The 27460-nt window shown below is 44.8% G+C and overlaps 2 protein-coding genes across 8 annotated transcripts in view; one reads left to right on the top strand and one right to left on the bottom strand.

Moving 5' to 3' along the window:
• Nucleotides 1-3405, top strand: part of cdc42bpab (CDC42 binding protein kinase alpha (DMPK-like) b) — an 82034-nt gene extending 78629 nt beyond the window's left edge. For all 7 annotated transcript variants that reach the window (XM_069657786.1, XM_069657785.1, XM_069657784.1 and 4 more), the window contains one exon: nt 103-3405. In XM_069657786.1, the coding sequence (XP_069513887.1) occupies nt 103-234 (132 nt within the window). In that variant the 3' untranslated portion in view covers nt 235-3405. The remainder of the gene's footprint in view (nt 1-102) is intronic.
• A 772-nt stretch (nt 3406-4177) lies between these two features.
• fzd3a (frizzled class receptor 3a) lies at nt 4178-26476 on the bottom strand. The gene is made up of 8 exons (XM_069686959.1): nt 26274-26476; nt 13267-13463; nt 11383-11845; nt 10992-11291; nt 10631-10882; nt 7742-7890; nt 5913-6167; nt 4178-5829 (listed from the first exon to the last, which is right to left on the bottom strand). Exons 1-8 carry the CDS (start codon nt 26472-26474, stop codon nt 5571-5573), a joined length of 2076 nt encoding a protein of 691 aa, XP_069543060.1. The 5' UTR covers nt 26475-26476; the 3' UTR covers nt 4178-5570.
• Nucleotides 26477-27460: the final 984 nt, after the last annotated feature.

The raw sequence follows: 27460 nt of genomic DNA, 5'->3' as shown, positions 1-27460 counted from the left end.
GGTCTTAGCTTTCCTGACTCTGAATCACAAATACTCAGATATGCCTTAAAGCACATTTTACATCATCTGATGATGTTCTTCTCCTCCTCTCTCCTCCCTCAGGACTCGGACTCCCCCCGTCACTCCACGGCCTCCAACAGCTCTACCTTCAGCAGCCCTCCCAGTCCAGCCTCCCCCCACAAGACCAAGTCCCTGTCCCTGGAGAGCACAGACCGGATGGGCTGGGACACATGAGCCTCCGCCAGCCTCTCGCCTGTATCCACCCCACCCACCCACCGACCAACTGACCGACAGCACAGGACTCCAAACCCTCCCCCCACCTTTCTCTCCTCCACCGCAGCTTCTCACATCCTCCCTGAGTCCCTCCCCCCGCCCCCCCCCTCACTGCCCAGAGAACTGCACCTCCTGATGAACATTTGTCCCACTTTACAACCTCAGTTTGTCTCATCGTACTTCCTGGACGGGACAGAAACACTAAGAAAGAGTCTGTCGTCTCTTTGGGGGAAATCCTGAGGGAGAAGTTAGTGAAAGTGTACACGTGGGGGCTGATGTTTGAGGGTGCAAGTGTGTGTGTGTGTGCGTTTGAGTGAGGATGTATGTGCTTGCAAGTGTGTGTGCATGTGTTTAAAGAAAGGGCGTCTGATATCAGAATTTAAAAGCTCCCATTTTTGCTATCAACAGAAGCGTTGAGCTTCATCGACACTATGCGGCCCCCCCCGTCAAGATTCATTCAGAGACTCAAAACACCTCACAATGCAACAAGAAAGAGGATTGTTGTTGAGAGAAAATGATTTGTACTTGTACATAGGACCCTTTGGGTTTTAGGGGACAATATTTTAATTTATTTATCATTCTTAGACAAGCAAAAGGAGGTTCGCTTCATGGCCTAAATCAGACAGGTGGAGTTCTAACCCCTCCGCACCTCCCTCGGTTGCTTTCTCTTTGGGTGCTGCAAAAATTGAAAATGGGGAAAAGAAGCTGAGAAAGAAATGTTCTTTTTCTTTTGCTCATGATTCTCCGTGCAGTGACTTTATAATATGTGTTATTTTTGACCATCGGCAAACAGCTACAGGCAGCGTTTAATAACGACATCATCACAGCTCCTACGTGCTACTCTCTTCCTCATTGGTCCAAGTGCGAGTGACGTCATCCAGCAGCCCTGGGTGCGTCATCTTCTAGTGTAGACGCTCCAGTTTGCTGTTCCAACCGAACTGACCGCCTCACAGGTTCCCATCACAATAATGTACATAGGTTCAAAGTAGAGAGTAATATATGATAAGGAAAATACTGTAGAGAACTCCACGGGAAAGAAAACAGATCCTCTTTTATTTTCCTTTGTGTTTGTTTTGAGTGATTTGGGTTGTATTCACACAAAAAGCCATTTTAAACCACTTTCCAGATTTCTTTTTTTTTACCGATTGATTTTAGATTTGTTTTATATTTCATGTATGACACGCATTGTGTGGCTTTCCTTTTAATTTTTCCCACTCTGTTTGCGTTTGAGTGAAAACAGCTCATGTATGGATCGACACTACTGCCCGTACTGTAGAGTGAACACACCACGCGTATATCTACACACACACACACACACACACACGTAGTGAGGTAGTGTTTTACTGCAGCAGATGCCTTTCTTGTCCTGCTCCTCCTCTGACTGCCGGGGGCGGAGCGGCTCTGATCATTTAATCAACATTTAACCTGTGTGTTGCTGACTTGGCTGTGGTACCTGGATGGAAAGAGGAGTCCTTCCACTGAGCTCGATTTAACCAAAAAAATGGAGAAAAAGAGAAAGACTTAGGGACTTTATTTGTTTCTTTCTCGCAGCCTTTGCGTAATCTGAAGGTTTGATTACAAAGCGATATTTGTAAAAGCTCTTTATTAAAAACACTAATGAGAATGTAAAAACACTTAAAAGCTGAAAGAAAGTCAGCACTTGGGTTTCTGTTTGTCCGGATGAATCGCATATGAAATAACCTCAGTGTGACCTGTTGTCGTCTTCAAACTGAACAGAGCCGGATGTCTAAACCCCCCCCCTCCAGGCGGTTTTTGTTTAAGCAGCGTGGACATTTTAACGGTGTGGCAGCTCCTGCGTGCAGAGCAGGACATTCAAAAACCAGTTACCTCTGTTCATCTCGCTCAGTTTACACGTTTCAAAAAGCATTTAACTTTAGGAGTCACGGGCAGGGCAGAACGGGGTGAAACTGTAAGGGAACAATGTGCACGTGAGACGGAAACTGTCCGACACTGTGGTATTATCAGTTAGAGGTGCACACGTCCTGCAGTCTTCTGCTGGTTTTAAGGCGTCTCCTTCTCTGAATGAATGCTTCAGGTGCAGAACAGTTTCCTCGGTCAGACTCGTTTATCCTGCTTGTTTGTCTGAAAGGGAAACAAAAACAAGTACGTAGGTGGTCATTCCCGCTGAATCCCCCTGTTGAAACACAGCTACGTTTCTCTAAACGACCCATTCCAAGTATTTTTTTAGAATTCCATTTTATATGAAGTGAGTGGGAGAGGGTTGGAGCGCTGCAGTGTGACTCGCTGGTTTTATTCCAAACAAACACCTCTTAGAAACTTTTTAAGCTAGTGAGTCCTCTTAGTTCCTGCTGGAGTTTATCTGTAGAATGTATTAGGTGGGGAGGGGGGAGGGGCTGTCTTAGTCAGGTGTTTTATTATTGGCCAATATTGTACAGAAAAACTGATCCCAGATATCCCAGTTTAAAGGAGAGGGGAAAAGAAACTCAGGAAATGTCAGAACCAATGAATTATTTTCCTTTAGATGGAAATGAGTGTGCTTAAGGCCTGTTTGATGGATGGATGGACGGAGTGAGTGAGGGACAGATAGATCAGGCTGTAGTGTACAGTAGATGTGAGCCGGGTGGAGACAGCAGAAGTAAAGGTGGTGAGGGTAGATGATGTAAAAAGATGAAATGCTTTCAGGGGTGAAGGGTGACCAGTGCTTTGATGGCTGAGGTGCCACAGTGGTAACATTTAAGAGGAAGAAAATCTCAAATATAAACATTCAAACGCCTTTGCATTTCAGTGAGGTCTTATCTACAGTACCTTCTATATTATTTTGCTCTTTCATATCATATTACACTTTGTTTTTTGTTTTTTTCTAGGATTGCTTTGTAATAATTTGTACAGTTTTGCATGTTATAGATGTAATCATTTTTGTTTTTCGGTTTGTTGTTTTACTTGCTCCTTTTTGAACGGTTTGGGCGTTTTACTGAGGATAACCCACTACAGGTGATGTAGATTCTTTTTTGCACAAAAAAAATATTTAAGGTGTAAGGTCAAAACAAAAAATAATGTATGGAACTGGCTGCCACACTTATGTGGAGAACTCATTATATTAACCTGACTCCGATGTATTTCAATAAAGCGGAGGGCTGTTACAAATACAAACCCAGTGTGTGACTGTGTGGTCATTACTGCTGTCCATTCTGTAAAGGTATGATAAGTAGGACTTTCCTAGTTAAATAAAATATAGACTTTCAAATATGTAATATACTATAATCATCACTTATGGGCCTCTATACATTCGTGTTGGTGAGTGTGTGTGCAGACCCTTGTGAGACCCTTCCCTCTGCATCTATTCTGTTGTTTTGCTTTGTACGGGATGTTTTCAGGAGGGGCGCTGTTGTGGTTCCCTGAGCCAATCACAGCGTACAGGTGAGTGTGGGAGTGATTCAAATAAGCAACTGGGCCCCATTCAGACCGGCGAACATGGCGAAAGAGCGATGCAGAGTTGGCCTTCTTTCTGTTGGACAGGTAGGTGCCTCAAACCGGGTAGGACAAGCTAACCGGCGGTTAGCATGCTAGCGCAACGGTAACCGCCCGGCGGTTAGCATGCTAGCGCAAACGTAACCGTCATGCTGTCGGTGTTAGCTCGGCGGGGTGGGCGTGTTCTCGCACGAGAGCTTCTGGCGACGAAGAGCCCAGGAGGAGGGGCCCAGTTTGAATGTGTTGTTGACAAAATGCAAGGAAAAAATCCTACTTATTGTACCTTCAAGATCTTGGTGGGATAGATCGGAGCTAGGTATGGTAGTCTTTTACAAAGCATGGATTTTCTGTATTTTTTTTTTGGCCTATATTGTCAAATAGATGCACAATATTACCGGGGATGTGATCTAAAAGGATTAAAATGACATTTTTCATTTCACTTTGACTTAAAAAAAAAAAACTTTATTACAAATGAAGAACAAAAGTTCACTTTTTTACATCTATACACAAGTTTTGCCACTAGAGGAAATGTTCTAACATTTTACAGAAGCTATACAAGTAAGGACACATTTTTAAACAGGACTACTCCGAATATGACTTGGGGCCGCTATCGTCTATTCAAACAGTAAAGGTGTGTTCAGACAGAAAGGGAAGCAAATTGTCACCTTACATGCAGATTTGACCCCTGGAATGTTTAATTTGCCCCAAAAAGCCAACCAACCACACTAGCTGTATGCTAGCTTACACTGGACATCTGTCTGTGTCTTTGTGTGTGTTTATATCAGCCTCTGACTGAACTCAGAACTCCGGTAATGATGATCTGTTTTTCCTGATGATGCTGCTGTTGTTCACTCGGCGTTCTGTCTGAACACACAGTCATAAGGCAGGAGTTTGGATTAAGCTTTTTTTCCAGTATTTCAGCCCTTGCATTCTGGCAAACCACAACCCCGACATGTTCCTCTTTTAAGTACATACATGAGAAGAGTGAAGCACTCCACTACCTCAATATAAAAAAACAGTTTTTAAAAAGACAAGGCTTCTGTAAAGTTCAGGAGTCAGATACGGCATTTGTAGAGTGTTTGCAACAGATGGTTAGATCCCCAAACTTTCTTCCCTTACATGTGCAGTTTAAATTTGGAGTAGAAAAAATGTAGTTACTGTATAAATAGAGGTTTTAGGCAGGTTTAGTGATCAGAATTTTAGACATTTTAAAAGTAAAGGAGGTTTCAGGAGCTGAAGAGGTGCAAAATAGTTGAAATGCAGCCGATAAAAAAATACCCTGCTTCCACTGTCCCGAGTGCTGAGAAGCACAGACTAGAAGAGAAGGCTTGTAAAGTCCAACGTCCGTAATAAACATCCTGACTCCTTTATACAAACAGGTACAGTACAAGTAAACAACAGTCCAGTGCAGTGTGTCAGTGTGGGTCACATTTTGTCCTTTACTGGCTCACTAACGTCCGTCCTACAGTCAAGCTCATTCATCATTTCAGTATTTTCTACTCACAGGTCGATATCAGTACAGCAAGATTCATCAGAGTTTCTGGACAAAATCATTTTGAGCTTCAGTTTTTGGATCAGGTTGAATAAAGCTGAGAGGACATCTTAAGGCATCGATCCAAACTCGGTCCTCTTTATTCGGCTGGATGTAGCCCCACTCCAGCTGTCTTTACTAAAAGGACGCATCATTTTGCTCCCAAATTCAGGAGTGGATAAACCACGCACAGTGTTTGCTACTCTGCATTCTGTCCGTCTCACTCTGTATTCTCACACATTCTTTCACCTCAGCCACATCTTCAGTAGTATCCTGAAAAAGGGGATCACAGTGTCGATAACAGTTTGTGTCCTGTTCAGGCCGTAGCGCCGTCCTCCTCCAGCACCCTGTGAATCCCGTTCCCGGGGCCACCCAGAACAGCTTGGGTGGTGCTGCTGAGGTCCCTGATGCTGCTGTGCCGCGATTGGCTCTCCAGTCGCTGGGTGGAGCCGTGCCGTGAAAGGCTGTCCAGGCGATTGGTGCTGCAGTGTCTGGACTGTGATTGGTCGTTGAGGCGAGGCATGCTGCCGTAGGGCAGCCGGTCATCTAAGGCCCGGAAGCTGGAGGCTGTGTACCTGGAGAAGACAAACAAAGTGGCGTCAGGAGCTGGACTTCCTTTAGATCACTACAGAGAAGAGGGATTGTCTGATAGACCCACCTGCCGTCTCGGGAGCGGTGCAGGCTGCCATGGTAGCTGCTCATCTTGGAGCGTGCACTGCGGACCGAACCAGCCCGGCTGGTGCTGGCGCTGGGCGGTTCATCCAGCATGGCCAGGTGCGTGGACGAGGCATGGGTGGAGGTCCCCTGCGTGGACGTGCCCCGTGACTTCCTTACAATGGGGGTGTTGGGGTCCCTGAGCAGCAGCTGGGCGAAGTCGGGCTCCTGCAGCACCTGTCGGCTCTCGTTGACCATCCTGCTGCAGCGGGGGAGGGAGGAGCACGGAGCGGAGGAGCAGGAGGAGTGAGGTGGAGGCAGGGAGGGCAGGGAGAGACGCAAGAGGGTGGGGAGGGACAGAGGGAAGGTGGCGGGGTGGTGGGTGTGGTAGAAGAGGATGGAAGAGTGTGTGGAGCAGGCGGTGGGAGAGGGGGTTAATGCTCTGAGTTTGGATGGGAGGGGAGTGAGTGCAGAGAAAAACATCTTGCAAAATCTTTAACTTCTGTCAAATGTTCAATGAGATGCTGAATGTAGAGAAACAGAGTGGAAGCTGCTCCTCTGACAGCAGCATCAGTGCAGGTGCAGCCTGTCGCCCTATTGGTCGGTGTTTTCAGTGACTATTTCAATCTCACATGAGCGTTTGGATTTATCACAATGTAACACAACATTCCTTCACTGTGAAAAACATTGTGTGAATGGAAATATATTTTTATAATTATGTGACTGAATTAAAAATTGTAAAGATATTATACTTTTATTCTTTAAAGCTCCTGTGTTGATTTTGGCGCCCCCTGTGGACAAAGACGTACCTCTTATCCTTTTGCTGATTTTGTCCTGTACATGCTTAAGTGGTGTTTTTAACAAATAATCTCACCCTGCTTTCTTTAACAGTCATATGTATCACTCACTTTAAATCTCTGCGCTGGAAAATGTAAACAAAGGCAGCGTGCAGGTAATCGCTTCGTCTGACACCTACCCCCCCACCAGCAGTGTCAGACATTAAAAATAACTATATAGAAATAATCAATCTTGTCGCTGATGGTCTGGTTTGCTTTTGTAGCTCATACAGAGTCATTAGAATTAATTTCAGTCTGTTTCATAACCACATAAAAACTCTAATCTCTAACTCTAACAGCACAGAAAATAATCTTTGATTTTTTTCACTTTTAAAAGTCCAAAAGCAACAAACTTTGGGAGTGTCGAGTTGCTGTACAACTGTCTTCGACACCTACTCCAGGTCTCTTGCTGCTGAGCAGTTCAAGAGCTGGATCATTGGGCTACGCTAACACTAGCTCGCAGTGCAGATACAAAACTGGGTAGGCCACAAGGGGCCACCCCTATGTGATATTTTGTTACTATTTGTGGCTGTGAGCCAGCTGACCTTCATTAAAGTCGAACACTGCAAAATCCTAATGAAGGTCCAAACCTTAACTGAGTGAAGTCGACTTTATTCATAGATTAGTAGCGTCAAATCATAGATTCAAGGACACATTGAACATGTCAAACCTTTAACTTACAGTTACATTGTGTTTACTTGTTGTGTTTTTCTGTTGCACACGTTCCTTTTTCTCGCTATAAGCTGTTTAAATTATTCCCAACCGTGTCTGAGCAGAGTCTGCATGAGGTTTTACTCCAGAATGACAAAATCTCTTGGTTATTTTGTTTTTCATCCTCACTACAGAGACATTAAACTGCATTCATAAGTGGCAAACTTACGTAAGAAGCCTTTTTAAGATAGTTTGCTACTGAAATATTTAGCATCAGATGAGCCAGCAGAGTGAGCAGCTCACAAACGGTGTGACAGAAAACAGCGTCAGTGTGTGAAGTACGTACTCTTTGCGCCTCTTGCCGTGGAAGAAGCTGGCCCACTCGAAGCACGTCTTCTTGCTGCCCACCCAGAACACGGAGGGGATCCCCACGATCAGCATCATGAGGTACTTAATCAGGAACAACACCAGGTCAGGACGGCTGGTTTGCTCCACCTGCAGGACACACACACACGGACAAGGTGTGGTTAATGTTTGGGATGAGATGACGCTGCAGGGGGAGAGAAATACACACTCACTGAGAGGGTGTGTTTGCAGCTATACACCCACAGCCTGTTGTTCCCGAGGAGGGAGGAAGTACAAGTGAGGCGTGGAGCTTGTTCAGGGGAGGTCGGTGGAAATTGCTGCATTTTTGCACATTTGAAAGTTGTTTCAAATCACTGAATATAAATGTAATTTAAAGTTATTAAATTACAAAAAGAGTAAAAAATAGGTTCCAAATCTTTCAGCAGATGTTTAGAAGACACCAGAGCAGAGCGTTCCTGTGCACAGTCACCGCACCGTAGCATACTGCTACTACAGCTGGCACACGGCGAGCCACAGAAACACTATCTCCTGCTCTATCCCCATCTCTCATATGTACACACACACATGTGCACTCATGCAGCCACACACAGATGCAGTCATGATGGCCTCGTTATGAGTGGGCCGGGCGGAGAGCCCCGAGGCTCAGCCGTCGCGGATACGCTCGTTACAGCAGAGAGATAAGAGACTGATGACTGCAGCCAACATCCTCATTACTGACTGTGCGTCAGAAGTTCTGCTGCTTCCACGCGGAAGCTCAAAGCTCCCATGACAAACTCAGCTGCATGTAGTTTTTTAAAGCCTGAAACTAGTTGCAATCTTACTGTTTGTGTGTGTGTGTGTGTGTGCTTTGGAGAGGAAGGGTCGAGCATCACTCAGGAGCTGTTCAGCAGAGTGGAGGTCTGAGCCTCGGGGAAGGCTTCTAAGATAAATATAGTAAGGCACTTTAAGTCAATACTGTGCATCACCACATAGCTTAGGCTCTGTGTGTGCGAGTGCATACTATGAGTGTGTTCTTTCATGATCACAGCGGGGAAGGGGGCGGGATGGAGAGCTGAATCTTTGTGTGATTTTTACTCTGTTGTTCTGTGTGTGATGGCAGCAGAGCACTCAGCTGTGCAGCACATGCAGCGGATCTGCTGTAACTACGATGCTGTGCAGCTTGACCCCACTGACCCGTCCTCTGCAGCAGAAACACACACACACACACACACTCACAGGATTATTGCACTGCTCTCTTACACAATGCAGTGTTTACGCGACAGATTAAGAGCAGTGCTGCGATCTTACTCAATGCTCTGGCTTCTCGTGCTTCGCTACACACAGCTGCATCATCACAACACAGGCTCAGTCTCAATGATCTGCACAGCTGCACACATGCAACACTCACAATCAAACTTCCCTTTGAACATGCAGGTTAAAAGCGGATGTACAAAGTCGCTCTCACATGTGAGGTGATACCTGGCTGAGAGGAACAGGGAACAACAGAGAGGGAGAGGTGTTTGAATTATTAACAGCTCTATCAGACTCAAACGCAGAGTGTGTACCGACGCTGGAGGCGGCTGCAGAGCCACTGAAGGCAAGCTGCGTGGGAGGTTCGGCAAGATTGTCTAATAGATAACGACTGTGAGAGAGAGAGAGAGAGTGTTCACATTGTGTTTACATGCACACAGTAACTCACCTCCTGCTCTCTCATGTCTCTGTAAACACATGTAGCAGTTCCGGCCTCCTCCCAGCTGTGACCTCCTGCTCTGCTTTTAGCTTCCTTGCAAAATCCCTGTTTCACATTAAATGTTTGGTAACGTCTGCGCAAACTGTGAACGTCAGCCTCCAATAGACTAACATGAGTGAATATGATCAAACATTATATTTAAAGTGATAATCTCAAAGAGTTCAATCGCGTTTTATTTGGTGCCACCTTACGGCAATAAACGGTAATTGCGGGAGCACACTTCCCAGATATCCAGACGTCTACAGTTGGCTCCCTTTGTTACAGTTGTAACTCTTGATTTTCCGGTCCCTTTCCTTTTCAGACTGTTTGCCTTCATCTGAGCGTCGAGTTTGTTTCTTTTTCTTTGGATTTTCACTCATTTTTGAAGTTGTATCTGTAGTCGTCGATCTTTTGTTTGTTTGTTCAGCCATAGTAGATTACTGTTTACTCGCAACACTTGCAGAGAGCGGAAAAGCAGCCGCCTAGCTCCGCCTACCCTCTCTGGCAGACCAACCACTGCTGGGTGATGGAAAACGCGTCACTAACTGGGCGCCGCTTGCGATTTTTTCCACGGAAGTCACCACAGACACGCAGTGTGTAATAATACTATATACTGCAAATGCTAATACTTTCATCAGTGGGCCACCGGCTCAATCCCCATTGTGTTACCTCATTCGGTGACAGATAGTGACTTACTACAACTTAACTGCAATAGTTACATACACATCAGCATCCTGTTTACATGTGTAATAAATGTGATCACCATATAATGCTAGAGATAGAATCACAGGTGCTACTTGTCAGTGTAGCAAATAAACATCACGTTTCCTATGGAGCATGTTTCCTTCTTTAAGCAGCACTTCATTTCTCCTACATCCTCAGTGTCTCTTTGTGTTTAAGATAAAGGTGATCTGATGACAGCACGAGATGACAGCACATATGCATGCAGCCAATCGTTGCTATTATTAGCCTCTAACAAAGAAGACAAAAATATGTTTTTAATTTGCAAGTCAAAACATTTTCAGCATAAGAATATGTCCATGAAGAGGTACCAAATCAAACCAGTCATTTCTATACCAGACCAGCATAGGCTGCAAATATTGCAGTGTTTTTCATACACCATGCACAGCTCTTTCAGCATTTAACAGTCAGGTGTATTACCTGGTAGGGGCAGGGGATGTGGTACTCTCTACACTTCTCCTGAACCCAGGTGGTCTCCCAGATGGCTCGGTAGCTGCTCTCGTACAGGTAGCAGCCCAGCACGGTCAGCAGAGGGACCAGGTAGAGAACGGAGAACACGGCGATACGGATCATGAACTTCACTAGTTTCTCCTGGTTCTCCTTCTCCAAGGGAATCTCCATGCGGACTCGGTTTAGGGCTGCTATGCCCGCCAGCAGCAGCGCCACACCGACCTAGAAACGAGAGAGGGGTTGGGTTACAGGTTACAGTTGTCTTGGGGTAAAAACCTCTCTGATGTAATGGTTTTAACAGCATCTCATGTTCTGTAATACTCTTTCTCACCACTACGTCTAATCCCAGCGGAGCCAGCAGAAACCAGCGCAGGGCCGTCACGTTGTACATCCCCACAAAGCAAACGCCGCTGACGCTGTCGCCCTCGATCTTGTTCATGGCGAGCAGGGTAACAGTGAGGACGCCAGGGATGCCCCAGGCACAGGCGTGGAACATGAGGGCCTTCTTCTCTATCGCCTCGCTGCCCCACTTGGGAACGGCCGCCAGGAACCAGGTGATGGTCAGAATGACCCACCAGACGCTGCCGGCCAGCGTGAAGAAGTACAGCACCATGAAGAGAAGGGTGCAGGCCTGGAACAGAGAGAGAACGCACAGGTAAAGGGTTGATACCAATATATAGGCAGAGTAAAAAATCCTTTCAGTGAAGGAAAGACTTTCTGACCTTATTATGAGAACCTTGGGTCACAGTTGAAGCTCTAAACCTCCCGGGACTCGCGGCGTTACAGGACACTCTGTCCTCCAACAGGAAGCCCAGGAAGAACACCAGGGACACCATCATGTAGCACACAGCGTAGAATATGATGGGACGCTCTGGGTAGCGGAAACGCGACACGTCGATGAGGAAAGTGAGGAAGGTGAAGAGAGTGGCGGACAGACAGACGATCGACACGACCCCGATGAAGTAGCGGGCGAACGCCAGCTCCTCCCTTGTGAAGTACATGTTGGGACAGGGTGGAGAGCAGTCGCGGACCCCCATGAAGGAGTAACCGAGCTCGGGGTCAATTTTAAGTTCTCTCGGACACCAGAAGCCGTAGTCCCGCTGGACGGAGACGGGGGACTCGGTCGTGTCTGAGCTGGACAGCAGGTCTACAGGACGGGGGTAGGGATCATCGCAGTCTGGGAACCTGGGAGCAGAAGAGAGAGGAGACGAGCTCACGGTTATTTCAGCTGTCAAGCCTTTAACGACGGCTCACACACACTGCCAACATTTAATCACCGCCAACCAGCTTGAAAAGCATTCCATATAATCATTAAGATGGATGATTTCTACCTTCCAGGCAGCTGCTGATCACACGTTATATCAGAGCAGTATTAAAAGAGCAAATCTAACCTGCAGAGACTTGAAAATCAGACTGAGAGCTTTTGCTGCTCTTCTTTTCAAAGTTAGCAGCTGATTACATCTTTTGCAACTCTTCTAGGACTATGTTGTCTTCATCAAGTAGACAAATAGTAGGAAACTGACAGGAAACGAGGGGAAAGTGATGATTTGCAAACGTTGCCAAGCAGACTTTAAAGCAGCAGCGTTGATTTACTCAATAAGAATCTTAGACCGCTCAGCCACAAGGAACAGAATACATCTATGTCTATGTAATGAAAGAATTAACTTGTAATTGTAATAAGTAAAATATAGAAATGATGCTCACTTTGAATCTCTAATAAAAACATAGTTTAATAAAAATATATGAAGCTTTACTGTGAGAAACCTGAGACTGTTTCCAAGCAACTATTCGATACAGTCACTTTTGTACTTGATACTAATTATTTCTATTTGTTTATACAATAAACACATTTAGTTGTCATGTACAGTCCTGTTAATGTGTCTTTAATGGGTTAAAGGAGCAGTTCTTCCTTGGAAAAAGGGTCAAAGCTGGTGTTCTCTGTAATTGATAGAAGCAATTATATTCTAAATTGGCGCCATAGCTGTGGAGAAAGTTGTACAAACAGCTTGTGGTTTCGCCCGTTCTACATTCCTACAACACCCAGCGTGCATTGCGCCCCTCCCTCTGAAAGGAGCGGCCCAGCGAGAGACGCTGGCAATACTATAAATTTCCAGTCAAGGACATTGATCGCTGCAGGCGATGGCTCAGAGCGGTACAGAATCTGATATACGACGAGAATATACCGGTGGATCGTCTAAAAAAATCTTCAGGTCTGCAGTCTACATTTCAAACCTGCCGATTTTGAACGAGACATGACATCGGAGGCGGGCGTCCTAGATTGAGGAAGTGTAGTTTAGCGAGCTCCCTGGCCTCCGCAAGATGAAGTGTATTACGTAGTCTGGCATAAGCTCCCCATGATAGCATGAGAGGACTGAGAAACTGGCCCTTTAAGTTATCTGTTTGGGTCTACATGTTATCTGTCAGCCAGGTGCCTCAGGGCAGGTTAACAGTAAAGATTCAACTCTAAGAACTCTGCTCTCTATTTGTTTTCATACAGCTGGTCTGATGCTACTCCGTCACTGCCTCCACAAAAGAGGAGCCTCAATGACTGATGCAGCAGAAGGTGCAATGAATCCAGGGGAAAGAATTACTGCTGTTGTCCCAACCTGTTGCAGTCCATCTCCTGCGGCCAGCTGACACCAAACATGTCCATTAGCTTGTAGCAGTCGCTCTTGGCCTGCAGGCAGAGGCGGCGACAGGGTAGAGTCATCCGCCCGTACTCGGTACACACCGGAGCGTAGAGCGCGCACAGGAACATCCTGAGCTCCGGGGAGCACTGCAGGTTCACCATGGGATGGAACGGCTGCAGGTGGAGACAGAGAGAGATCAATTTAAGTAAAACAAAATGTAATGAAAGTTGTTTATTTGAAGCAGTTGAAGAGGATGACACCACGGGTACTTGAAGTTCACAAAGAGGGCCAAAGAGGCACAAAGAGACGAGTGGAGGCGCTCTCTGTTTCTGGAGATGAGTCCATGAAAACAACTCTGGCCTCTTTCCTAATAATCCCCTCCACCCCCATGATTCTCAACTCCCCCCTTCCTCCATCTCCTCTCTCTTCCTTCCCTCCAACCTCCAGATAGGAGGAGTACAACAAACGGAGCAACCCCCACCACACAAACACACACACACACACAGACACACACACACAGGGCTGCTGCTGACAGGGCCTTTGTGTTACAGGCAGGACCACGCTGTGACTGACTGACACACTGAAGCAACATGCACACACACATCAGCCAAAGTACGGACTGGAGTATATTATTTACATGCTAACACACCCACACACTGCACAATAACGGCCTCACTCTTATAAACTGAGCCAAGAGGCGTTGTGAGTGCAGGAAGCATCTGTGGGGCATGTTGTTAATATGCTAATTCTTAGCGGAGAAGGTGTGTGTGTGTGTGTGTGTGTGTGTGTGTGTGTGTGTGTGTGTCCAGGAGCCCATAGTTACATGTTTCTGCAGCATGAATTTGCATACACCTCTCTGATGGTGTGTACTACAGAAAGGCCTCCAGCCACACCCAACTCAGTGAGACGCATGCCCCCCCCGCCCTCCCCCAAAATTTAAAGACAGAGGTCTGTATGACAGACAGGGACAGGGAGGGGGAGGGGTGAGGAGAGGAGAGGAGAGGACAGGCAGGGGGCAATTTGTCTGTGTTTAGAGGGGAGGGCATTAAAGAGGACGTGTCGCTGTGGTGAAACACTTTGTTCTGCTTCTTTAGTGTTAATTCAACTGAGAGAATGTCAGGCACACTGTCGACTGTAATACCCGTTTTCCCACCTAAATTTAACGTGTTGACACAGGTTTTTCAGACCCGGTAAGACCTGCTTTTAAATGCTGATTGTCTCTTTTCCCATTGCCAGTGAAGTATCCTCCTGTCGGTCTCTTTTCTGCTGCGTCACGGTCTGACGTCACAAACGCGCCGGAGACAGTGTTAGTAAAAAGTGAAGATGTTACGGTGGTTAGGTCTTTATTGTATCTATTACTCATTCAGTCTGTTTATCAAACTCGGCGCCATCAGATTTGGAACGATGTTGGAGCGCTGCTCGGATGGAGACGGGCGGAATTTGTAGCTGAGATGACGAGGAGTCGCAGAAGTTACCGACGGAGCATAGCAGCGCGCTGGAGAGGGGGCGGAGATTAGCAAGTCAACACGGGTTTTGTGTTCCCATCAATGCCGATCGGAGGCGAGGTGATAATTACCCGGGTCTACTGCAGAGTCATTTCACCCGGGTTTGAAAGCAGATTGTAACCTTTCCCATTAAGCAAAAAAGCCGGGTGTTAGCGGGTTTTTTGACCAGTGGGAAAGCGGTTAAAGAAAGATATTGTTAAATTAATGAGGCCGTTTTGCTACATTCAAAAGCTGCTTCCCTGACGTCACAGGACGTGCAGCTTGAGTCGACTATAACAGAGTAGGTAAGTACCGCTCATGCTTCACAGAGCAGTGAGTCTGTCTTTAGTTCAGAGTCCGATTTAAGCAGAAAAAGGAGAACGGATCGAAGACACACACCAAGAAACCTGAACATTGAAGATTTGTGACGCTGTCTCTGGAACATTTTCTGGCTCAGCATGTGAAGCAGGATTTTCGTGGAACCTTAACTGATTTCAGATTTGAACCCACCACACGTCTCCAGCATCAGCACCTATCCTTCTCCTGCCAGCATGTTTGCCTGCCACCCACATGTGATGTCTTTATGTAAAAAGGATTATAATGGGTGTTAGGCTTGGCCCTTTAAGCACAAAGCAGCCACATCCTTCAGCTGTTGTCATCGCCTTGCTCACATCACACAGAGACACAGAGGCCGGCGTCGAGGTGCTCAGGCTGATCAGGGATGATTATCGTATGCAGAATCCATGACATAAGTCTTAACCAAGATCAATTGAGGTGACTTACACGCCTGTCATAACTGAGATCAATCAACCAGTCGATCGTGTAATCTCTGTAGTCGTCACGTTTCATTGAGCAGTGCTGTATGATAACACAAGCAGTGATAGCGTGGTCTGAGCCAGAGTTATCTATGAAGCATAAACCCGACTGCTCAGAAGGTGACCGAGCTTGAAATGGATCTATTACTGCACATTTACACCAATCACTGGACTGTTCAGTGTCTTAATGTCCAACAGTGTCCAGACCTTGGAGTCCTGAAGTCCTCACGACAATCACTGTAAGATTTCCCCCCAAATAATTAGCTTATTATTTTACCCATTAGCTTCTCCAGCAATAATTATTTTCATTTTTGATTAATAAGACTTGTTTATGATGATTTGTTTGTTCCATAAAATTTAAATATGCAGTTTCAGAGCATAGAAGAACTCAACCAAAGCTAGGACAGTAAAGTTTGGGCATTTTTGCTTGAAAAAATTACATTTCAACCTATACGTTCACCAGAGAATGATCCAAATAATTATCCGTTAATCATTTACCAAGTGAAAAATTCAAATGTTTAATTAAGTCATGAAATCTTTACCAGCTTAAAGTAATAAACTCAAAGATTTTCATTTCATTTACCGTCTGTTAGGTCACTATCTATCGCCGAATGAGGTAACGCAATGCAGATGATGAAAGCCTTTACATTTGCAGAATTACAGACTGGATGTCTGGTGACACGTTTTCCATCACCCAGCAGTGGTTGGTCTGCCAGAGAGGGTAGGCGGAGCTAAGCGGCTGCTTTTCCGCTCTCTGCAAGTGTTGCGAGTAAACAGTAATCTAAAAATAAGTGAAAATCCAAAGAAGAAGAAACAAACTCGACGCTCAGATGAAGCAAACAGTCTAAAAAGGAAAGCGACCGTCAGTGAGTAAAATCAAGAGTTACAACCGGAGCCAAACGTGGACGACACACATGCAACACTGTCTGGATATCTGGGAAGTGTGCTCCTGCAATTACCGTTTATCGCCATAGGTGGCGCCAAAAAGAATCAAAACTGAAATCTTCGAGGTTACCACTTGAACTCTTGAATAAGTTTAATTAAAATTTAAAATCTCCCTCTGAGCATAAAGTCTGAGCAGTGAGGCAAACAAACCAACACAAGCCAAACTTCATAAATAGAAACACTGTGGACTTGACACAGCTGTGATATCTCACAGGATCCTGTGAGTTCACAGCTTTCATAAAAGCTTGATTGATTTAATGGTAAAGACACAATTCACAATACTGACGCGTCTTCTAATGAAATACGAAATATTCAGCTACTTTAAGGCACAACAAGGTCAGAAAAAAAGAGAGAGAAAGGAGTGTGTTGTAAGAAAGTCTCCTGACTCTTGAAAGAATTTGACTCCACCCTGACAGTCCTGGGCACGAGGCGTTACTGTCCTGTCCTCTGTGCAGTCCTGTGACTTCTATTACTTCATCTGTGATGCTCTGTCACTGTCGCTTAACCACTCACACATGATCTAATGCAGCTTAAGTGAGCTTGCATCTTCCCTCTCCGTGCTGTTTCCCGCAGGCCTCTGATATGCTCCACAGAACACACACTGCACTGCTAACTGAATACATTTATGGGTTACAAGCAGTGATGATCTACTCTGCGAGAAACTCAGCCTCTCTTCATGTTCATCCCTCTTCCTATTCATCATGCCATCTTTCTATTTTTATGCTCCTCCATCATCCACCCCTCCTCCATCTCTTCAGTATCTCCACTCAGCCATTTTATTCCAGTCAAACCATCATGTGAGCCAGAGTGGGCAGGACTGAGCTGGTGGCGGATGGGACATATGGCTGCTCACAGTTTTATCTACACAGTCAGCAGCCCCAACAGCCCCACAACCTTAACATCTTGAGGCCCAGCAGAGCCTCGGCTCTCTCCATGGGGATTTCATGTTAATGGTTACACTGGAAACAGCTGGTGAACCGCTGGTCCCATGAATGGCCAGAGGTTTGTCATGGCGCTTTGCGCCCCAGAGCCAGCCTTGTAAGGAGAATTGAGCGTGTAATACACAACCCTGTCGAATGGTGCAGGCCCGCATGAGGGGGGTGGTATGCTAATGTAATTCCAGCCTCTATCCCGCTGCTACAGTCATTACGTATTCATGGGTGTTAGTTAGGGGAGTTTTGATCTCCGAAAATGTGGAATAATATGCCAAGCAGCTCACACACAGTCAGATATGTCAGTCAGAGAAGCAGTGCATTCTGGGGCTTCATGACGGTCAACAAAACATCCACAGAGGAGGGTGAATGTACGTACTGTGGTGAGTCTCTGTGGTCGGCACCTATCAGTGTTGACTTATATAGAACAGTGATACTCACAGCATTATGTGTGGATACTGTGAACTTACATTTTCAAAATAAAATAGTGCTGCGTGACACGTGTTTCATGACCAACTAACAATAAGTCAGGAGGGGTTCTTTGAAATCCGTGGTTCTCAACGGGTGGGTCGGGACCCAAAAGTGGGTCACGGAGCTGTTTTCAGTGGGTCACGATAACACTTGTGTTAAAAAGTCTATGCTGCGCTTTTATTTTGAAGGACAAGGGTTTTCACACTCCATGTATCCACTGGTTGGGTAATCCCAGCTACAGTTACATTCTTGAAACTTGACAAGCCCTTCAGTAGTCGCATTTATGTTGCACTTATAGTTTATTTCTGTTTATTAAATTTATTGTAGAGAGCAGACTTTCCTCTCTTTTGCTTTATTATATTGTGTTTTGTGAAGCTGACACACTGTGATGTGTCGTTCCATCTCAGGTCCAAACTGCACCATTTTTCATTAAATTCATTTGAGAGGTTAAAAAATGTGGGTCATGATTTGTCATTAAGGAGGTGCTGGCGGGTTCTGTGGTGAGACCAGTTGAGAACCACTGTTCTAAATAGCTCCCTTTTTGACTACAACTACTTTCTCCGCTAAATTACTCGAGACATGTTGACAACAAACAAAAGAAACTTCCAATTCCAAAGTGAGACTCTGGATTTCCCTGTCCAGACGTTCCTGGATGAAGACACTTTCTGCTGTAATGTCATTGAGACAAAAGTTAATAAGTACATTGAACAACTTGTACAACACAACTGAAACTCTTATATTGTAAAGTGTATTCCATTGTCTAAGAAGATAAAAAAAAGTTGCTAATAAAAAAATAAATGTAACCATGCCTATCTTTTAATCCATTCCCTTTCTGGTCGCGGCTACTTTTCTGTAACTGGATTAGTATATGAAGTATGACATGACTGAAGACTTCTAGACTGGACTTACTACATTATATTATTTTATTTCACTCTAAAAAAAAATCACAAATAAACATATTTTTTCCATTTGAGACTTTTTAACTTGTCATTCTTGGAGGAATTACAGGTGTTGCTGACAGGTGCGTGTCTCAGTAAGTCACAGGGCAGTGAGGTGGCATTGCTGGACCCTGAAACTGAAGCAGCTAAATTAAATTCAGCCGTCATTCATTTTATTATTATTGTCATTATTATTATTATTTTGGCTTTTGCCTTAAAAGATAGGACAGCTGAAGAGAGACAGGAAATGTGGGGAGGAGAGAGCGGGGGATGACATGCACCAAATGATCGGCAGACCGGGGCTCAAACCTGCGATCAGTGCATCGAGGGCTGTAGCCTCTGTACACGGGGCGCCTGCTCCACCAACGGAGCTAAAGCAGCGCCCCTGCCTGACAATTACACATGTCTAAAGAACATGTTAACGCTATTCCACAGCTTGTTAACTGTATTTAATCGTTTGGTTGTACTGATATAAATCATCTCAGATTAAATGGCTCATATGAGCGGAGCTCTGAGACTGAAGCACTGGTCTGAACTTTATCCAGTAAACACTGAACGTATCTCAAATTATAAAAGAGAAAAGAGGGAATATTTTTTAAATGACCACACTTTATATCACCATGCAGTTTAAATTGGTGGGTTGGTTTACTTCTGCAAACTGTGATCCTTTAGAGAAGTAAGAAAAACAGCTTTGACCTCAGTTTCACCTCCAAGCACTTCAGAGATTATCCAGCGTGTTTTGAATCAGATCGAGATCGCCCCGTTATTAAATATTAATAGGGCCTCGTCCAATGAGGTGCGTCCCGGGGTGGCTGTACGAACCTTCCTAATGCTGAAGTAATTAGTTCTTAATGAAGGCTGCTGGTCAGCTGCTACGATGTGACTGATGAATGGCTGACAAAGAAGCCCACCGTGGCCAACTGGTCTGTGTTGATTTGCTCTTTTATAAATACCTCCCAGTCACCTCTCTTCCCATCATCCCCCCCTCCCTCCTTCAGACCCTTTCCCTCCTATTCCTCTCCCTCTCTCCCCCTCTTTATCCTTCTTTCTTTTCTGCTGCCATTCCAATTCTCCAAATTTCCAAGCTCAGCGCCATGGTGACGAGTGATGCATCACCAGGGGGAGGAGGAGGAGGAGGAGGAGGAGGAAGAGGGAGGAGAGCAGGGTTCGAGGAGGTCAGGGTGCGGGGCGGAGGGGACCACCTCCCGGGAGGCAAAAAAAAAAGCCTCTGCTCCCTTTGTTAACAGCACAATTGGGACCGTTTCCTGGGCAACGGGTGAGCCCTGCGTAGGGGGAGGGAGAGGACAAAAGAGGTGGGTGAGGGGGGGGTTGAGAGAGTGGGTGAGGGAGGGCGAGAGAGAGAGAGAGGAGGGATGGGTCGACCGAATCAGCCGTGTCATTCAGCGCTAAGAAATGTTTGAAAACCTTGCGCTTTGACAGTGTGTAGTGTCCGTGTACACACACACACACACACACGCACACACACACACACACACACAGAGGTTGTTGTGGACCAGCGGCTTGCTCTCTGGATGTGCTTCCCTTTCAGTCTCCTGCCAATAAACACGGTGTTGGACATTAAATAAAACAAGAGGCTCTTTTATAGCCGGGGTCACGCTGGGTAGGATTTATCAGACCATGTTGTGTGTCTGTTTCTGTGTGTGTGTGTGTGTGTGTGTGTGTGTGTGTGTGTGTGCGCTTAGCTGGGATACATCTTTACTAGCTTTCACAATACGTAATTTAAACGATGTACTTTTTAGCTCACTGCAGCAGGTTTAACAGACTTACTGCCGTCAGAGCGCTTTATCACATCTTACAGGAGCTCACCTCGCCTCTCCTTTACAAATCTATTCACACGGCATGGGTGGAGTATCTGGGTTATTCTACGCAGCAGCTGTAACACGACACGGTTTATCTGAAAGCGTTGTAAACCTGAGACAAGAGGCCGAGTTAACGACCTGAAAGAGGAAGGGAAGTGAGTGTAAGTGGGGCTGAGCAGAGTAAAAACAAACCATCGGTGAGTCTTTGTGTTAGCGCGATGAGAACCGTATACCAAACAGCGTGACAATTAACATGACAAGATGAAATCAAGATAACAGAAGGTCTCTTGGTTTAAGTATATATATCCCAATGCCATCATAGGCCTTCTGCCTTGTGCCTACGCAGGCAGAATAACCATCATAAGGACCAAACAGGAGATGCCAGGGCTTATTTATTATCCTCACTGAATTTCCACAAAAACAACAACAGCCATTAAAAATGATTTGCTGGCTTGGCTTTGGCAAACAAACCCTCCGATCAATCTGAGTTAATTAACATGTTCGGTTGGCGCTGACCCTCGCTTGTCCCATCTGGCCTTGACGAGAACATTTAACCCCCCGTTCCTGTTCCGTCCCCATCATTGTAACATGTGTTCTGCCTTTCTGAAAGTCACCTCCATCACCCTTTGTCATCTCCTTTCTTTTCCTGCTAAACACAAGATATCTGTACTTATGGGAAAATTTGAAATTTGATGTGCTAATTAATTTAAAGATTTAGTATTTTTATATGGTATTTGTAGCAGCTCTTTGTTAAGCACCGAGATGGTTCTCAACTGGTGGGTCGGGACCCAAAAGTGGGTCGCGAATGTGTGCTTAAAAAAAAAGTCTTTGCTGCGCTTTTATTTTGGAGGACACGGGTTTCCTTTGACATGCGTGCAGTAGTAGTTTAATCACCCTCCATGTATCCACTGATTGGATGAGTCTTGAAACTTGACGAGCCCTGCAGTAGTTGCCTTTCACTTTTTTTTAGTTTATTACTGTTGAAAAAAGGCGGCTAACTGAATGAAGTGTAGAGGGTGTATTTTCCTCTCATGCACTACCGCCTGCTTGTCAACTCTTATACTGTGTGTTACATACGGTGATGTTGACATACTGTGAGGTTTCGTTCCATTTCAGGTCCAAACAGATTTTAATTAAATTAATTTGACTGGTTAAAAAATGTGGGTCGCGATTCGTCATTAAGGAGGTGGTGGGCCCTGAGGCTAGACCAGCTGAGAGCCACTGAACTAGACTAAACAATAGTTCTCAAAGACAAATATGATATACCTTCACTTTCCACTAAATAAATCCTTAAAGAAGATGTAAAAATAATCGATAGCGAGCAGTCCTGATATCTTCCTGCTCATCTTCACCGAGTTGTGGACTAAAAACCATCTGTTTTGGATGCCAAGGACGGTTCATACCAGCTTAATTGATTTACTGTGATGAAGCCACGCCGCTTTACATCCATCCTGTAGCTACAGTCTGAATCGAAGGGTATTTTAGGCCACTTCTTTTTTTTCTTCTTTTTGTAATGCCAGTAAAATCCGCTACGCTCCCACTTATCTTATGCTGGAGTGGCACAGTATCATTGTGGCACAGAAATAGCCGATTCCCAGCCCGGAGGCTGCTGTCCCACTTCAGCTGCGGGGTCATTCAGCGGTCAGTGATGACTGACTGAGTGGCGATGAGCATCCAAACAGAAAATCCTGGTTTTAGAAATCGCCTTATTGCTATGAACTACAGTATTATATGCAAATCCAGCCTGCACATTTCTCCTACACCACAGAGAACGCCTGATTATTTCAACAGGGTTTTACAAATATTTCCGTGTATCTTACAACCACAAACTTTACAACAATATAATGACAAATTGTGCCCCCTTTCCCCAAAACTAAAAACCTTCAAAGGACCTTGAGAAGCGAGACGGAAAGAAAGAAATCCAGAAAGACACCACTTCAGGGGGCTCAGACAAAAACTGCAAGAACGGCAGGCGTTGGTCCTCGTCCAACTCCCAGTTTCTCCACGGTACGAGGCATTCATCATCATTATCATGGCTATTCAGAGGACCTAATTCCCTTTAAAATCAACTGTCAATTCTCATTTGGCTGCCCTCGACATCTTACAGGCTTTTGAATTCTCCCATGAACTGGATCTGGGGCGAGTTATCTGGGAACAAGAGCCAAACAGAGGCGTAGTCTGCGTTAGTTTCAACCTGTTTGGTTTCCATGTGTTTTAGAAACCCAACGAGCATTTCTGCACGCTAAAAGAGACTTAATTGTGGATGCATGACCAATCGAAGTGAACACCGTCTAACCCAGAAGTGCCTCTCTGTGTTCACTGCGACCCACACACTGCGATTAGGCGTAAAAAGCTAACCTGGACTCGGAACAACCACCGGGTTAGACACAACTCTTTCTGTTTTACACATTAAAATGTAAAAAGCATCCTCTTGAAAGAATCCATCAGACAGCACTCTGTGAGGATCGTAAGAAAACACTATGACAGAGCGACTGAAGCCAGAATCTGAGCGAGTATTTCGGCAGCGACGTGGAAAAGTACGAGCAGGCAAGCGAGGAAAGAGTGTCTGCATCTTCCCCAAATGCGAGCGCAGCTGTGATGCTGCTCACAGTCGGGCCCGGCACGTTCGGAGGTTACATAACCCTGGATTTTTCATGGCGCACAGCTCCTGCTCCCGCCCTCCACCTCTCCCTCACTCAGCGAGTCTGTGCTGAAGTGGAGCAGGCACAGATGGTCAGCAGGGCTCCACACATCGGCATCATTGCTGCGCGAGGCGGGGCGGGGCGGGGCGGGTGTTGAAGGGCAAAAGTAATAGAGGCAGCAGGAGCCAACAGGAACATGATGCTGGATGGAGATAAATATAGACGGATGGACAGATATACAGTTACACACACAGAGCGTTCGGCCAAGAGGGCATCCGATCTGATGTTTTGGTGCAGTTCGGCCAGTAATTACTCGATAGATTGAGCTCGCAGAGGGATCAGCCTATATAAAGGATGGGATTAAGTTAACGAGGTGATGCATCTGCTCCGTGATTGTGTTTAAATGCCCAACTCGACGTTTCAAAGAGGATAACACAGCCACAACAGTCGGATGCAGCGGCTGGTTAATCTATAGATAATCTAACGGGCATAAACAATAAAACGTGGACTAGTAGAATGTGAGCCTTAATCCATCAGCTGAACCACAGTTTGGGTTCTTCACTCCCGGGCTAAGTTGACGAGCTGCTCTAAAGCCTGTTATGTAAAATGGCTCTGGTGTACAACAACTGAAGTGAAGAGTCCCTACATGCAGCGGTAAATCGCTCCGTCTGTCAGCATGCCAGACGTGCTGCCAGAAACCATTTCAGGACAACACGCCCTGTTAAATCAGTGGCTTTTAATAATGCACTGCTCTCAAGGCCCCCAGGGACGAGTAGAAAAACTTCATCTTGTGCTTAATGTTTTGGTAATACACTCCTTTTCCCCGGAGCAACAGAAGCCAAATTAAAGTAGGGTACACTTTGATATTACCAACTCTCAGTGCAAACACAGTTAGCCTTGGTGAGAGCTATCTAGGCTACTGATGTCCATGGGGCATGGCAACATGTGAAGAAGACTGATTACACCACAACTCTCTGTCCTGTACAGACCTGACAGTACACACATGTAGAGAGAGAAATGTGCCTGTTCATTTATGCGTCTGCAGATGTGTGTCAACTTCACTTTTGTTCAGCCACAACAATGTGAGTCGCAACAAAGGAGTGTGTAAGGGGAGCGGAGGGGAAAGCTTAGGAGGGATAAAAAACTGGAAAAGGGTCACTCTAAAAAAATAACTATAAAACTAATACAAACGTTGTTATTGGGAAGATTAAAGATAACTTCAACAGCGCTGCCATGGATTCTGCTTTTATGAAGTTTAGTTTTTGTTGACCTTTGTTCTGTGTGTAAATTCAATGATGTTTATTACTGAGGTCAGAGTTGAAGGTGGTGTTGTACTGAACTACATTATATTGAGACGTGCCTCCCTATTAACATACATGAGGAGGCCAGAGTATTAGGAACACCTCTGAATATATAATGCAGCTCAGTACAGCCCCATCACCAAGTATGACCTTGATGCTGAAATATCATTGAATTAACACCTCTATGACAGCTTAGAGGAAAGCCTGAACATTACAGGCAACATGAAAGCAAATCTTATGTATTGGATAACATTACATTTTTCAGGTGTACCTAAAGAAGTGGCCGTTGAGTGTGTGTGTGTGTACATATTAGAGATAGACCGATATGTTTTTTTCAGGGCCGATACCGATACCGATTATTAGTAGTCAAGGAGGCCGATAACTGATATTTGAAGCCAATATTCATTTGCAAATATTGGCGTCAAAATTTTGAATAATACAAACTCCAACACTTAACTTTGTTTAAATTCCTTTAAGCATATGCATCAGAGATAAAATAACCCAGTTTTAAATTGATCTCTTATCGGCCGTCGGATTAAAAAGCAAAAAAACAAAAACAAAGGCCGATGCCGATGCCGATATGCGTCAAAATGCCAAATATCGGCGCCGATAATCGGTCTATCCTCAGTACATATGTATATATATATATATATGTGTGTATCTAACAAATTTGCTCAGCCACCTCTAAGTTAGAATCCATTCAAGGTTCCAAATCCATCATTAATTCTACACAGTCTGAAATACTTTCTGAAAACTAAATCTAACCTAGTCTTGTTTTGTCCAGCAAACACTCCCGACGCTCAATATATTCTATTCAAAATATTAAATGGAAGAAAAGCAGAAAATACTATTCGAAGAACCAGCGAATGTTTTGGCATTTTTGCTTTAGAAATTCACTAGAATTTAAATGGTTCTCAATTATTATCATTTTCTAATAAGGTAATTATACGATTGGCTAACAGTGTCGGGAATGAACAGAGAATTTAGAATACAATGAAAAGGAGGGAGCAGAGACAGACACTGTAAATGTAATGTGATATTTTCCATATAAACCTGGTTATCAAAGAGGTTAGTTTAGGGGGTTGTGTGGAAGGGCTGATACTTCTAACTGACAGAAAATAAAAATGTAAATTTAATTTAATTTACAATTTTTCTTTACATATTATAAAGTGGAACACTGATGTGAAACTTTCTCAAAACAGAAAGGATCTTAAATTCTCACCGCCTCTTATCGTGTCTCTCAAAATGTGACGTACCTCAATTTTACACATTACTGTGATCAGGTAGAAACCCATTTAAAACAGGCAATTACCAGTTTTTTTTTTAAATCCAACAATTAAAACAAAACAAAACATCAGGATACCAAAAGGCCGGACGACTCCCAGATACTTAATTTCTACTGAATATGTTTGGTGGTTCACAAAGCTGCTATATGTTACAAAGGCTCTCTCCCTAATAACAGGGAGAGAACACTGATGCCATATTTCCTGTGGAGCGATAATATTAGTGTGAACTTTCAGCCTACAAATCAGAAAATATATTAATCTCCCTGATAATGTTCTTTTTGGTAACAAAAAGTGGACTTTTAAATATGAAAGCTTTACACATCTTAAACACGACAGCGGTGTACTGTACCTCCATGGCCAGGGCGGCAGTTTGCTGGTCGTAGTGGTTCAGTATGTTAGGCATGAAGGTGGAGTTGTAGGGCAGCCCCTGGCACATGCGCAGGGTGATGGGCTCACAGGTGAACAGACTGTGACTCCCCGCTGCAGCATCCATGGGAATGGCGACGCACGCCGTCAGCATGGAGACCGACAGCACCCACAGGAGATCCATGACTGGTCCGTATAACAGCCGGGTGAGAAGGAAGAACACGGGGACGGCTGGTTAGGAAGAGGGTTTGAGCCCCGTTAGTGTCCGGCTCATTCACCAGGAAAGGGAAATGATGTGGCTTAAGGAGTGTCCAGGACTGTCTCTTAGTCTGTTCCTCCTCTTCAGCTCACAGAGAAATATTCTGGGCCGAGCAGCGTAATCCAGCACAGCCATGGTCGAAGCCGGCTGCATCCATCACCGTGGGGGATTCTGGTCAACGGCAGCAGTGTGTCACAAGATCTCCATCACCTGAGAGATGCTGTGGTCCTTTAAGACGCTGCGCTGTGACCTAATGGCTCACGCGCCCTCCTCTCCTGCATCCACGACAATGATAACGCGGCGAGAAATTATTGATGAAAACCTCGGGTGGATGATGTTGAGCCTGTGATCTGAAAAATAAAAGCACACAATTTTAAATAGATATTTAGAATCGGGTCACAAGCAGCAGGTTACTCTTCTCTAGCATGATTTGAAAATAGCGACATAAAGCATGCTTTGAAAAAAAAGATGTTTTAATAAAAATCAGCACAAAGGCTGTTTCAGGAGGGTTAGTAATTGCTTTACAGGCCACTAAATGTGGTGAGTGGATTCTAAAGATGAATAATGACATTAACTTGATTCATTAACAACCATTATATAGCTATTTACAGAGAACAGCAAAATATATGGTACACAAACAGGGCAAATATGAAGATCTTTACCATCTTGAGACACTCGAATCTATGTTTTTATTTTTGTAATGGCTTGTTAAGGGGACTAATAATGTTTAATATGTTATTATTTGGTGTAATTCCAGTTATGTAACCTTAATTTATACATTTACTAGAGTTCAGAAGCATTTAGCTTAACCTTTCTTTTAATGAAGTATTTTTTCAGGACGGAAATTGCTACATTTTCCCAGAGTACACACCCATAACAATCCAATCACCGACAAGCAAAACATACAACAC

This window comes from Semicossyphus pulcher, unplaced genomic scaffold (genome assembly GCF_022749685.1).
Source record: "Semicossyphus pulcher isolate SPU_LCO1_2020_fin unplaced genomic scaffold, fSemPul1.0.p SCAF_11, whole genome shotgun sequence".
NCBI lineage: Eukaryota > Metazoa > Chordata > Actinopteri > Labriformes > Labridae > Semicossyphus > Semicossyphus pulcher.
This window is presented reverse-complemented; position numbering and strand designations above follow the sequence as displayed.